General features: G+C 43.3%; 1 protein-coding gene across 1 annotated transcript in view; it reads right to left on the bottom strand.

Moving 5' to 3' along the window:
- Positions 1-14,683, bottom strand: part of LOC138656667 (bifunctional heparan sulfate N-deacetylase/N-sulfotransferase 4-like) — a 1,389,166-nt gene that overhangs the window by 192,155 nt on the left and 1,182,328 nt on the right. Inside the window, exon 9 of the mRNA XM_069743763.1 lies at positions 5,824-5,947. Within this exon, the coding sequence (XP_069599864.1) occupies positions 5,824-5,947 (124 nt within the window). The remainder of the gene's footprint in view (positions 1-5,823; positions 5,948-14,683) is intronic.

The raw sequence follows: 14,683 nt of genomic DNA, 5'->3' as shown, positions 1-14,683 counted from the left end.
ATGGGGGTAACCTACATAATTTTTTTCTGCTGCCCCCCATAAAATAACCAGTAAAGGCTATCCAAACAGCTGTGAGCTAATAGCCTGTGAACCTTTAGGGATATTGCCCTTTTTCCCAGAATAGTAACATCAGCCCTCAGGTGTTAGCGTTCCCTCTGCTGCTTTTGAACATTACGGACACAGGTGATGGATGTGTTTTTTTATTATTTTCCATCTTTTACAGGTGACATGGGCATCAATGGATTAGGTGTAAAGTGAGTATAACTGTGCTTTTTTATTTTTATTTCAAACAAAGGAGTCTGTGTCTTTCAATGAAAGGATTTTATTCTGTCAGTGTCTTTTTTCAATCTAACTGTGGGCATAGTAATTGGGGTGTCTTATACATGCTTCTCCTCTCCATTACTAACCTGTTGTCAATGCCACAACCATTACCCCACTTGTCACCACACTAGGGCAAGTGGGAAAAGTCGGGCAAAGCGCCACAACTGATACCCATAGCCCCTCACCAATCTAAGAATACCAGTCCCACATGTCGTTTTTTTAAATTTATTTCAATGGATTTTGACCCCTCTATTCTTAAAAAACAGCCATCATAAAGCTGAAGGCTGAGGGTTCTATATATATAAAACCGGTATATATATAAACCGGTCCGATGGGCGTCACAGTCCGGGGCCTCCCATCTTCATAGGATGATGTCCTCTTCTTGTCTTCACGCTGTGGCTCCGGCGCAGGCATACTTTGTCTGCCCTGTTGAGGCAAAGTAATGCAGTGCATAGGTACTGGGCCTCTCTGACCTTTTCCGGCGCCTGCGCACTGCAGTACTTTGCTCTGCCTCAACAGGGCAGACAAAGTACGCTTGCGCCGGAGCTGCAGTGTGAAGACAAGAAGAGAACGTGATTGTAAGAAGATGGGAGGCCACGGACCGGATCGCGATGCCCATCAGATCGGACCGCCCGCCCAGGTAAGTATAATCTAACCTCTTTTACTCATCTTTCAGGATACATCGGGGGCTTATCTACAGCATTCCAGAATGCTGTAGATAAGCCCTAATGCTGGTGGGCTTAGCTCAACTTCCATTTTGGGGGTGACAGGTTCCCTTTAATAATAAAAACCTTAATTTAAGAACTGCATTTTAGGTTTTCTTGTGTTATCTTTGTCTAATTTTTAAGTTTGTTTAGTGATCAGAAACATTTAAGTGTGATAAAGAATAGGAAATCAGGAAAGGGGCGAACATTTTTTCACACAACTGTGTATATATATATATATATATATATATATATATATATATATATATATATATATATATATATATATATATATATGGTATATATCATTTGAAAATACAAAGGAAATATGTAATCTTTAACCACTTGCTGTCATCGGAAGGGCTAGTACGTCCGATGGCAGAATCCCTTGCTTTGAGGTGGGCTCCAGCGGTGAGCCCACCTCAAAGCCAGAACATGTTAGTGGTTTTGAACAGCTGACATGTGTCCGCAATAGCCACGGGTGGAATCGCAATCTACCTAAGGCTATTAACAAGTTAAATGTCGCTGTCAAATTCTGACAACGACATTTAAGAAATGCTTCGGCCGGAAATGTGAGCACCGGTGACCCCGTCATGTGATTGAGGGTCATCGGTGTGTCAGCATGACAACCAGAGGTCTCCTTGAGACCTATACGGTTGTTGATACCAGATTGCTGTGAGCACCACCAAGTGGTCGGCGGTCATAGCAATGCTGTAATTCTACTACATAGAGGCGTTCTGAGCAGTACCAATCAAGCTGTTTATAAAAATATATAAAAAACATAAAATTTCAAATCACCCCCCTTTTGCCCCATTCAAAATACAACAATCAAAATAAAATCAAACATAGACATATTTGTTATTGATGCATTCAGAATTGCCTGATCTATCAATTAAAATATGAATAACTTGATCGCTGAACGGAGTAGCGAGAAAAAAACTCAAAACACCAAAATTACGCTTTATTGGTCGCTGCGACATTGCATTAAAATTAAATAATGGGCGATCAAAAGATCGTATCTGCACAAAAATGGTATCATTAAAAACGTCAGCTCGACATGTGAAAAATAATCCTGAGATCACGAAAAATTGACATGCTACGGGTCTTGAAAAATGGCGCAATTTTATATTAATTTTTTTAGCAAACTTTGGAATTTTTTTTCACCACTCTTATAAAAAAGGACCTAGACATATTTGGTGTCTATGAACTCATAATGACCTGGAGAATCATAATGGCAGGTCAGTTTTAGCATTTAGTGAGCCTAGCAAAAAAAAAGCCAAGCAAAAACACAGAGTGGGATTGCACTTTTTTTGCAATTTCACCGCACTTGGAATTTTTTCCCATTTTCTGCTACATGACATGGTAAAAACAATGAGATTGTCCAAAAGTACAACCCATCCTGCAAAAAATAAGCCCTCATGTGGCCATATTGATGGAAAAATAAAAAAGTTATGGCTCTGGAAATAAGAGGAGGGAAAAACGAAAACTCAAAACCAAAAAAAGCTCCGGTAATGAACTTTAACTTTAGGCCTTTTACAGATCATTTAAACTTCAACTGCCTTAACTGTTCATATTAACAGTAATTTTGACCAGGGTTGCCTAAGCTTTTACAAGCCACTATATACTCTATGAGGGACTGTGGAGCTATAGCACTGTGTTATGTTCTGTGAGGAACATTATACTGTGTTTGTGGGGCTGTTAGGGCATCATACAGTATGTGTGAGGAAGTGGGGACAACATACTGTGTGTGAGCGAGTTGGGTGGACATCATACTGTATAGGGGTATGTTATAAAGGTATCATACTGTGTGGGGGAGCTGCTGCTCAAGGTACATCTATACTTATTTTATATATATCTGAGACCGTATAACAGAAGCAATGTTGCGTTGCTGCTTTTTATAAATGTTATAAAAAAGCAGTAAATTATGTGGTTTTGATAGCTGCTACAGGTAAGAGTTCATATTACATGGAGCCCTATTATAACATGTATAAGCCCGAGCTGCTAATCAGTATACTGAATTCTTCTCAATTTTAAGTGATAAAATACTAATAAGCAGAATTAAGTTTGGCCGGTTGGTTTGGCCCTCCAGAACAGTCAGGGTCTCTCTTTTGACCCCTTGGTCAAATTAATTGCCCACGTCTGGTCTAAGTGCCATTATAGTCAGACCATTATAGGTTCAAGTAGCGTAAAGCATTTAAAAAAAACATAAAAAATGAATCACCACATGCAATAAATGCTGTAAAAACGAAAAAGCAATGGCGGAATTGCATTTTTTTACCATTTCAGCACACTAGAATTGTTTTTCTCCATTTTTCACTATATTTCTTTGGAAAATGGACATTCTTTTTCAAAACTACAACTGGTCTAGAAAAAATATGCCCCCCTGCAGATATTTTGATAGAAAAATTAAACATTATGGTCATTGAAAAAGATGGGGTGGGGTGGTGGAATTGAAAATTACAGAATACTGATGGGAAAAAAAAGTAAAACGGATTCAATGCTTTAAAGGGAACCTCCATGCCCTCCAACCCAGCTGCATTCACCAATGTATGAGTAAATTCCCTGCCTAACCAGCCCTTTATAATGTTATCTAGTGAAACATAGTGGGTACGGAAAGTATTCAGACCCCTTTAAATTTCTCACTCTTTGTTTCATTGCAGCCATTTGGTAAATTCAAAAAGTTCATTGTTTTCACATTAATGCACACTCTGTACCCCAGCTTGACTGAAAAAAAAAACAGAAATGTAGAAAGTTTTGCAAATGTATTAAAAAAGAAAGACTGAAATATCACATGGTCATAAGTATTCAGACCCTTTGCTCAGTATTGAGTAGAAGCACCCCTTTGAGCTAGTACAGCCACGAGTCTTCTTGGGAATGATGCAACAAGTTTTCACACCTGAATTTGAGGATCCTCTGCAATTCTTCCTTGCAGATCCTCTCCAGTTCCATCAGGTTGGATGTGAATGTTGGTGGACAGCCATTTTCAGGTCTCTCCAGAGATGCTCAATTGGGTTTAGGTCAGGGCTCTGGCTAGGCCAGTGAAGAATGATCAGAGTTGTTCTGAAGCCTAGCTGTAGCTTAGGGTCATTGTCTTGTTGGAAGATGAACCTTCAGCCAAGTCTGAGGTCCAGAGCTCTCTGGAAAAGGTTTTCATCTCTGTACTTGGCTGCATTCATGTTTCCTTCAATGACAACCAGTCATGAGCAGTGCCTAGTTTTCTCCACACATACCGCTTAAAATTATCACCAAAACGGTCTATCTTCGTCTCATCAGAATCTTATTTCTCATAGTCTGGGAGTCCTTCATGTGTTTTTTAGCAAACTCTATGCGGGCTTTCATATTTCTTGCACTGAGGAGAGGCTTCCGTCAGGCCACTCTGCCATAAAGGCCCGACTGGTCTAGGGCTGCAGTGATAGTTGACTTTGTGGAACTTTCTTTCATCTCTCTACTGCATCTGTGGAGCTCAGCCACAGTGATCTTGGGGTTCTTCTTTACCTCTCTCACCAAGGCTCTTGTGACACAATTGCTCAGTTTGGATGGACAGCCAGGTCTAGGAAGACTTCTGGTGTTCCCAAACTTCTTCCATTTAAGATAGGATAATTGAGGACACTGTGCTCTTAGGAACCTTGAGTACTGCAGATATTCTGTTGTAACCTTGGCCAGATCTGTGTCTTGCCACAATTCTGTCTCTGAGCTCCTTAGCCTGTTTCTTTGACCTCATGATTCTCATTTGGTCTAACATGCACTGTGAGCTGTGAAGTCTTATATAGACAGGTGTGTGCCTTTACAAATCAAGTCCTATCAGTTTAATTAAACACAGGTGGCCTCCAATGAAGGAGTAGAACCATCTCAAAGAGGATCACAAGGAAATGGACAGCATGTGACTTAAATATGAGTGTCTGAGCAAAGGGTCTGAATACTTATGACAATGTCATATCAGTTTTTTTTTAAATTAAATTTGCAAAAATTTCTACATTTCTGTTTTTTTCAGTGAAGATGGGGTTCAAAGTGTACATAAATGTGAATAAAGAACTTTTTTTGAATGTAATAAATGGTTGCAATGAAAGAAATAGTGAAAAATTTAAAGGAGTCTGAAAACTTTCCGTACCCATTGTATCTGTTCCAATGCATTATATCAGTGACCACAGTAATAAATGTTAAAGTTCCATAGAGTGACTAAGTGAAAAAGTAAAGAGAAGTAAAAAAAGACCTGTAAAAATATACATTAAAAAAATTACAAAAGTGAAAATGTGTTGTGCTTTAAAATAGAATTTATATTGTCCTCGTTTCCTGGCCTAATTAGGACTTTGACTATTTGATGGGGCATTAGTTTTCCCAGACCAGTCAGCCCTATTTCCATGTTATTATGCCCCTGTGGGTAATTTGTATGAGCCGGCATCCTCGCTAGCGCATATGAGCCACCACACTGTGGAAATGAGAAGCATGAATGCACCAGATTTGCATGAGCTGGCGATGACACCAGCTTTTGCAAATGATGTCATTATGCCCACAGGGGAGTGATAACATGGAAAGAGGGCTGTCTAATCTGGAGAAACTAATGCTTCATCGGCTAGTCAAAGCCCAAATTGAAGGAAATGGGGATATTATAAATGTTTAATTATACATTTATTTAACTGAATTACATTATACAGGGCTAGTTAGGCAGAGAGTTTACTCATACATTGGTGAATGCTGCTGGGTTGTAGGGCACGTGGAACCTGACAGATCGGTCTCCAATGTATTGGCATATATTTCAATGCATGAACATTTACTTGCAAACTCGATGTATTCATCTTACCAGTCAATTCCTTTGTGATAGTTGTTTCCATTAAAGAATTGAACTTCCTCAAAAGTCTTTGGGTTAGGAAAGTTGCTTAGGATGTAAGGATGCATCAGTAGAAATAAGTAAAGTGCTGTTGTGCCTAGGAAACATGAAATATGTAAGTTATAAAACATACATACGGCTTAGAAAATATGTTCACTTGTACACAGTTGTAAATAGGGGAAGTTGGTGAGGTTTTTGCCCTTGAAGCTGGGTGACCTGTAGGTTCCAAAAAGCCACAATTCCTTTGCTAGGATGATTAAGTATATCTATGATTCTGAAGGAGAATGAGTGGAAAACATAAAATAAGTTATAACAGTCAGGAATACTGGAGAAAAGAGTAATGAACTGACACTTTTTTATTATGAATGTGCAGACCAGATATATAACAACTGAAAAAGGTAATTTAATGAGTTTTTTTTTTAAAAAAAAGGTCAGTGTCACTGGCATGACATTTACAAGAGGCAGCCATTTTTAACTTTTCTTAAAACAGTATCCTTTCAATGAAATTTAGATCTCAGAATTTTCATTTGAGTACTCAAGGAAGCAGACAGGCAATGGTTCAGCTAGTTTAGTGGTTGTTATGCATTACTGGCCCCATGTGCAATTGATAACCTTCTTCTAGTGTTAGGGTCGTGACCGACCCGTTTTAGGTTTTAAATGCATACAAATTCTACATACATTTGTTTATTGCATCAAGACTTTTTGACTTTTTCAGGAACTTATTGTTAAACATAATACAATAAAATAAAACTATTTTACTAAATTGTAAAATGCTTTTATTAAAATTATAACATTTGTGTTGTTGGGGTCAATTTTGACCAAGGTCTAATATAAGAGTAAAAAAACAATAGTAAGTCCCAAAACTGAACTCATAAACACAATATAAACCAACAGCCCACAGCCAGCTCTACCTCCAACAAATTGAGTTAAGGACATGTCCAGGCATGTATGGCCAAATCAGCTTAGAGTTGGTACTTTGCAGAGTATAGTTTATATTATTCTCTTGAGGTTCATTTGACAATATTTTTATATTGAAAATGAAGGGTATGCTCTCAAATGAAAGGCCCAGGGGGCCACAACAAAAATATTAAAATCAATCCTTCCATGGATGAGAAACCCTAACAAGGTAACTAAGAGGTAAGAAACAAATTGGATCATAAATAACTGTTTTTAGGGTATCCTAGGGGTGATTTAAGACACGGGTCAAAACCGACCCATTAACATAAGAAAGAGTAAGGGTACCATCACACTATACGATTTACCAACGATCACGACCAGCGATACAACCTGGCCGTGATCGTTGGTAAGTCGTAGTGTGGTCGCTGGGGAGCTGTCACACAGACAGCTCTCCAGCAACCAACGATGCCGAGGTCCCCAGGTAACCAGGGTAAACATCGGGTTACTAAGTGCAGGACCGCGCTTAGTAACCCGATGTTTACCTTGGTTACCAGCGTAAAAAAAACAAACAGTACATACTTACATTCCGGTGTCTGTCCCTTGCCGTCTGCTTCCCGCACTCACTGACTGCCGGCCGTAAAGTGAAAACTGCTTTCACTTTACGGCCGGCAGTCAGTGAGTGCGGGAAGCAGACGGCAAGGGACCTGACGGACACCGGAATGTAAGTATGTACTGGTTTTTTTTTTTTTTACATTTACGCTGGTAACCAGGGTAAACATCGGGTTACTAAGCGCGGCCCTGCGCTTAGTAACCCAATGTTTACCCTGGTTACAAGCAAACGCATCGCTAGATCGGTGTCACACACACTGATCTAGCGATAACAGCGGGAGATCCAGCAACGAAAGAAAGTTCCAAACGATCTGCTACGACGTACGATTCTCAGCAGGATCCCTGATCGCTGCTGCGTGTCAGACACAGCGATATCATATGGATATCGCTGGAACGTCACGAATCGTACCGTCGTAGCGACAAAAGTGCCACTGTGTGACGGTACCCTAAGAGAAAGCTAACACTAGAGGAAGGTTAATCTCTTTATAACTTGAAGCTTAACCCCTTCCCGACCTGTGACACAGCGTATGCGTCATGAAAGTCGGTGCCAATCCGACCTGTGACGCATATGCTGTGTCACAGAATGATCGCGTCCATGCAGATCCGGTGAAAGGGTTAACTCCCATTTCACCCGATCTGCAGGGACAGGGGGAGTGGTAGTTTAGCCCAGGGGGGTGGCTTCACCCCCCCGTGGCTACGATCGCTCTGATTGGCTGTTGAAAGTGAAACTGCCAATCAGAGCGATTTGTAATATTTCACCTAAAAAACTGGTGAAATATTACAATCCAGCCATGGCCGATGCTGCAATATCATCGGCCATGGCTGGAAACACTTTTGTGCCCCCACCCCACCCCACCGATCGCCCCCCCCAGCCCTCCAATCTGTGGTCCGCTCCCCTCCGTCCTGTGCTCCGCTCCCCAGTCCTCCTGTCCGCGCCCTCGTGCTCCAATCCCACCCCCCGTGCTCCAATCCACCCCCTGCACACCAATCCACCCCCCCTGCACACCAATCCACCCGCCCGCACACCGATCCACCCCCCCGCACACCGATCCACCCGCCCGCACACCGATCCACCTGCCCGCACACCGATCCACCCGCCCGCACACCGATCCACCCCCCCATGCTCTGATCCACCTCCCCCCGTGCTCCGACGCCCCCCCCCCGTGCCCTGATCTCTCCCCCCCTTATACTTACCTAGCCTCCCGGGGTCCGTCCGTCTTCTTTCCTGGGTGCCGCCATGTTCCAAAATGGCGGGCGCATGCGCAGTGCGCCCGCTGAATCTGCCGGCCGGCAGATTCATTCCAATGTGAAGTTTGATCACTGTGATAAAACCTATCACAGTGATCAAAATAAAAAAAACAGTAAATTACCCCCCCTACTTTGTCCCCCATAGGTAGGGACAATAATAAAATAAATAATTTTTTTTTTCCACTAAGGTTGGAGTTAGAACTAGGGTTAGGGGTAGGGTTAGGGGTAGGGTTAGGGTTAGGGGTAGGGTTAGGGGTAGGGTTAGGGTTAGGGTTTTGGCATGTGCACACGTATTCTGGTCCTCTGCGGATTTTTCCGCAGCGGATTTGATAAATCCGCAGTGCTAAACCGCTGTGGATTTATCGCGTATTTACCGCGGTTTTTCTGCGCATTTCACTGCGGTTTTACAACTGTGATTTTCTATTGGAGCAGTTGTAAAACCGCTGCAGAATCCGCAGAAAGAAGTGACATGCTGCGGAATGTAAACCCCTGCGTTTCCGTGCAGTTTTTCTGCAGCATGTGTACAGCGATTTTTGTTTCCCATAGGTTTACATTGAAATGTAAACTCATGGGAAACTGCTGCGGATCCGCAGCATTTTCCGCAGCGTGTGCATATACCTTTAGAATTAGTCTATGTGCACACGGTGCGGATTTGGCTGCGGATTCGCAGCAGTGTTCCATCAGGTTTACAGTACCATGTAAACATATGGAAAACCAAATCCGCTGTGCCCATGGTGCGGAAAATACCACGCGGAAACGCTGCGTTGTATTTTCCGCAGCATGTCAATTCTTTGTGCGGATTCTGCAGCGTTTTACACCTGATCCTCAATAGGAATCCGCAGGTGAAATCCGCACAAAAAACACTGGAAATCTGCGGTAAATCCGCAGGTAAAACGCAGTGCCTTTTACCTGCGGATTTTTCAAAAATGGTGCGGAAAAATCTCACACGAATCCGCAACGTGGGCACATAGCCTTAGGGTTAGGGTTGGAATTAGGGTTGTGGTTAGGGTTAGGGGTGTGTTGGGGTTAGGGTTGTGGTTAGGGTTACGGCTACAGTTGGGATTAGGGTTAGGGGAGTGTTGGGGTTAGGGTTGTGGTTAGGGGTGTGTTGGGGTTAGGGTTGTAATTAGGGTTATGGCTACAGTTGGGATAAGGGTTAGAGGTGTGTTGGGGTTAGTGTTGGAGGTAGAATTGAGGGGTTTCCACTGTTTAGGCACATCAGGGGGTCTCCAAACGCAATATGGCGCCACCATTGATTCCAGCCAATCTTTTATTAAAAAAGTCAAATGGTGCTCCCTCACTTCCGAGCCCCGACGTGCGCCCAAACAGTGGTTTACCCCCACATATGGGGTATCAGCGTACTCAGGACAAACTGCACAACAATTCCTGGGGTCCAATTTCTCCTGTTACCCTTGAGAAAATAAAAAATTACTTGCTAAAACATCATTTTTGAGGAAAGAAAAATGATTTTTTATTTTAACGGCTCTGCGTTGTAAACGTCTGTGAAGCACTTGGGGGTTCAAAGTGCTCACCACATATCTAGATAAGTTCCTTGGGGGGTCTAGTTTCCAAAATATGGTCACTTCTGGGGAGTTTCTACTGTTTAGGCACACCAGGGGCTCTGCAAACGCAACGTGACGCCCGCAGACCATTCCATCAAAGTCTGCATTTCAAAAATCACTACTTCCCTTCTGAGCCCCGACGTGTGCCCAAACAGTGGTTTACCCCCACACATGGGGTATCAGCGTACTCAGGAGAAACTGGACAACAACTTTTGGGGTCCAATTTCTCCTGTAACCCTTGGGAAAATAAAAAATTCTGGGCTAAAAAATTATTTTTGAGGAATGAAAACGTATTTATTATTTTCACGGCTTGGCGTTATAAACTTCTGTGAAGCACTTGGGGGTTGAAAGTGCTCACCACATATCTAGATTAGTTCCTTTCGGGGTCTAGTTTCCAAAATGGGGTCTCTTGTGGGGGGTTTCTACTGTTTAGCCACATCAGGGGCTCTGCAAACGCAACGTGACGCCCGTAGAGCATTCCATCAAAGTCTGCATTTCAAAACTTCACTACTTCACTTCCGAGCCCCGGCATGTGCCCAAACAGTAGTTTACCCCCACATATGGGGTATCACCGTACTCAGGAGAAACTGGACAACAAATATTGGCGTCAAATTTCTCCTGTTACCCTTGGGAAAATAAAAAATTGCCGGCTAAAAAATCATTTTTGAGAAAATAATTTTTTTTTTTTATTTTCATGGCTCTGCGTTATAAACTTCTGTGAAGCACTTGAGGGTTCAAAGTGCTCACCACACATCTAGATTAGTTCCTTTGGGGTTCTAGTTTCCAAAATGGGGTCATTTGTGGGGGATCTCCAATGTTTAGGCACACAGGGGCTCTCCAAACACGACATGGTGTCCGCTAATGATTGGAGCTAATTTTCCATTTAAAAAGCCAAATGGCGTGCCTTCCCTTTTGAGCCCTGCTGTGCGCCCAAACAGTGGTTTACCCCCACATATGGGGTATCTGCGTACTGAAGACAAACTGGACAATAACATTTATGGTTCAATTTCTCCTATTACCGTTGGCAAAATAGGAAATTCCAGGCTAAAAAATCATTTTTGAGGAAAGAAAAATTATTTTTTATTTTCATGGCTCTGCGTTATAAACTTCTGTGAAGCACCTGGGGGTTTAAAGTGCTCAGTATGCATCTAGATAAGTTCCTTGGGGGGTCTAGTTTCCAAAATGGGGTCACTTGTGGGGGGGCTCCAATGCATAGGCACACAGGGGCTCTCCAAACGCGACATGGTGTCCGCTAACAGCTGGAGCTAATTTTCCATTCAAAAAGTCAAAAGGCGCGCCTTCCCTTCCGAGCTCTGCCGTGTGCCCAAACAGTGGTTTACCCCCACATATCAGGTATCGGCGTACTCGGGAGAAATTGCCCAACAAATTTTTGGATCCATTTTATCCTATTGCCCATGTAAAAATGAAAAAATTGAGGCGAAAATAAATTTTTTGTGAAAAAAAAGTACTTTTTCATTTTTATGGATCAATTTGTGAAGCACCTGAGGGTTTAAAGTGCTCACTAGGCATCTAGATAAGTTCCTTGGGGGGTCCAGTTTCCAAAATGGGGTCACTTGTGGGGGAGCTCCAATGTTTAGGCACACAGGGTCTCTCTAAACGCGACATGGTGTCAGCTAAAGAGTGCAGCCAATTTTTCATTCAAAAAGTCAAATGGCGCTCTGTTATGAAAGGTAATTCAGTACCACAATGGACATAGAGGTCAGCGCACATACAGTGACCTGGCAATAACCCAAAAAACAAGAACGAGCTCTGAGACGTGGGAACTCTGTTGACCGCAATCCCTAATCCTCTCCAACCACACTAAAGGCAGCCGTGGATTGCGCCTAACGCTCCCTATGCAACTCGGCACGGCCTGAGAAACTAGCTAGCCTGAAGATAGAAAATAAGCCTACCTTGCCTCAGAGAAATACCCCAAAGGAAAAGGCAGCCCCCACATATAATGACTGTGAGTTAAGATGAAAAGACAAACGTAGAGATGAAATAGATTTAGCAAAGTGAGGCCCAACTTTCTGAACAGAGCGAGGATAGGAAAGGTAACTTTGCGGTCAACACAAAACCCTACAAAAACCACGCAAAGGGGGCAAAAAGACCCTCCGCACCGAACTAACGGCACAGAGGTACACCCTCTGCGTCCCAGAGCTTCCAGCAAGCAGAAAAAAACAAATAGACAAGCTGGACAGAAAAAAACAGCAAACAAATAGCAAAGAGGAACTTGGCTATGCAGAGCAGCAGGCCACAGGGACGATCCAGGAGGAAACAGGTCCAATACTAGAACATTGACTGGAGGCCAGGATGAAAGCACTAGGTGGAGTTAAATAGAGCAGCACCTAACGACTTCACCACATCACCTGAGGAAGGAAACTCAGAAGCCGCAGTACCACTTTCCTCCACCAACGGAAGCTCACAGAGTGAACCAGCCAAAGTACCACTTGTGACCACAGAAGGGAGCTCTGCCACAGAATTCACAACAGCTCTGAATTTGATGGACTTGGAGTATGCTAGGCGTTGTGGGTTTTTCTTGGAGCCCTTGCAGTGTCCTATTCCATTGAGAGGAATTGATGCTACGCCTTTGGCCAAGAATAAGCCTCAGTACTGGACCCAGCTGACCATGTGCATGGCTCCTGCACATCAGGAGGTTATTCGCTTTCTGGTGTTGCATAATCTGCATGATGTGGTTGCCATGGCTACAAGTCCATAATTCAGTATTAGATTGGAAATCCATGTCTGTGTCCAGCTGGGGTTGTCAGGGGGTACATGGTGATGTCCTATTTCTGACTATTTCGTCATCCACCCCTTCTGAGGTTCCTGAGTTCTTGTCTGATTACCGGGATTTATTTGATGAGCCCAAGTCCGATAACCTACCTCCGCATAGGGATTGTGATTGTGCTATCGATTTGATTCCTGGTAGGAAATTCCCAAAAGGTCGACTGTTTAATTTCTTTGTGCCTGAGCACGCCGCTATGCGGAGTTATGTGAAGGAGTCTTTAGAGAAGGGGCATATTCGCCCGTCATCGTCGCCATTAGGAGCAGGGTTCTTTTTTGTAGCCAAGAAGGATGGTTCACTGAGACCTTGTATAGATTACCGCCTTCTAAATAAGATCACGGTTAAATTTCAGTACCCCTTGCCATTGTTATCTGATTTGTTTGCTCGGATTAAGGGGGCTAGTTGGTTCACCAAGATAGATCTTCGTGGTGCGTATAATCTTGTGCGTATTAAGCGAGGCGATGAGTGGAAAACTGCATTTAATACGCCCGAGGGCCATTTTGAGTATCTAGTAATGCCGTTCGGACTTGCCAATGCTCCATCAGTGTTTCAGTCCTTTATGCATGACATCTTCCGAGAGTACCTGGATAAATTCCTGATTGTGTACTTAGATGACATTTTGATCTTCTCGGATGATTGGGAGTCTCATGTGAAGCAGGTCCGAACGGTGTTTCAGGTCCTGCGTGCTAATTCTTTGTTTGTGAAGGGATCAAAGTGTCTCTTTGGTGTTCAGAAGGTTTCATTTTTGGGGTTCATCTTTTCCCCTTCTACTATCGAGATGGACCCTGTTAAGGTCCAAGCCATCCATAATTGGACTCAGCCGACATCTCTGAAAAGTCTGCAAAAGTTCCTGGGCTTTGCTAATTTTTATCGTCGCTTCATCTGCAATTTTTCTAGTATTGCTAAACCATTGACCGATTTGACCAAGAAAGGTGCTGATGTGGTCAATTGGTCTTCTGCTGCGGTGGAAGCTTTTCAAGAGTTGAAGCGTCATTTTTCTTCTGCCCCTGTGTTGTGTCAACCAGATGTTTCGCTTCCGTTCCAGGTCGAGGTTGATGCTTCTGAGATTGGAGCAGGGGCTGTTTTGTCCCAGAGAAGTTCTGATTGCTCGGTGATGAAACCATGCGCCTTCTTTTCCAGGAAGTTTTCGCCTGCTGAGCGAAATTATGATGTGGGCAATCGAGAGTTGCTGGCCATGAAGTGGGCATTCGAGGAGTGGTGTCATTGGCTTGAAGGAGCTAAGCATCGCGTGGTGGTCTTGACTGATCATAAGAACTTGACTTATCTTGAGTCTGCTAAGCGGTTGAATCCTAGACAAGCTCGTTGGTCATTGTTTTTTGCCCGTTTTGACTTTGTGATTTCATACCTTCCGGGCTCTAAAAATGTGAAGGCAGATGCTCTGTCTAGGAGTTTTGTGCCCAACTCTCCGGGTGTATCTGAGCCGGCGGGTATCCTCAAAGAGGGAGTAATTGTGTCTGCCATCTCCCCTGATTTGCGGCGGGTGCTGCAAAAATTTCAGGCTAATAAACCTGATCGTTGCCCAGCGGAGAAACTGTTTGTCCCTGATAGGTGGACGAATAAAGTTATCTCTGAGGTTCATTGTTCGGTGTTGGCTGGTCATCCTGGAATCTTTGGTACCAGAGAGTTAGTGGCTAGATCCTTTTGGTGGCCATCTCTGTCGCGGGATGTGCGTACTTTTGTGCAGTCCTGTGGGATTTGTGCTCGGGCTAAG

This window comes from Ranitomeya imitator, chromosome 1, assembly GCF_032444005.1.
Source record: "Ranitomeya imitator isolate aRanImi1 chromosome 1, aRanImi1.pri, whole genome shotgun sequence".
NCBI lineage: Eukaryota > Metazoa > Chordata > Amphibia > Anura > Dendrobatidae > Ranitomeya > Ranitomeya imitator.
The sequence above is the reverse complement of the archived record's forward strand: the minus strand, read 5'-3'. Positions and strand labels throughout refer to the sequence as shown.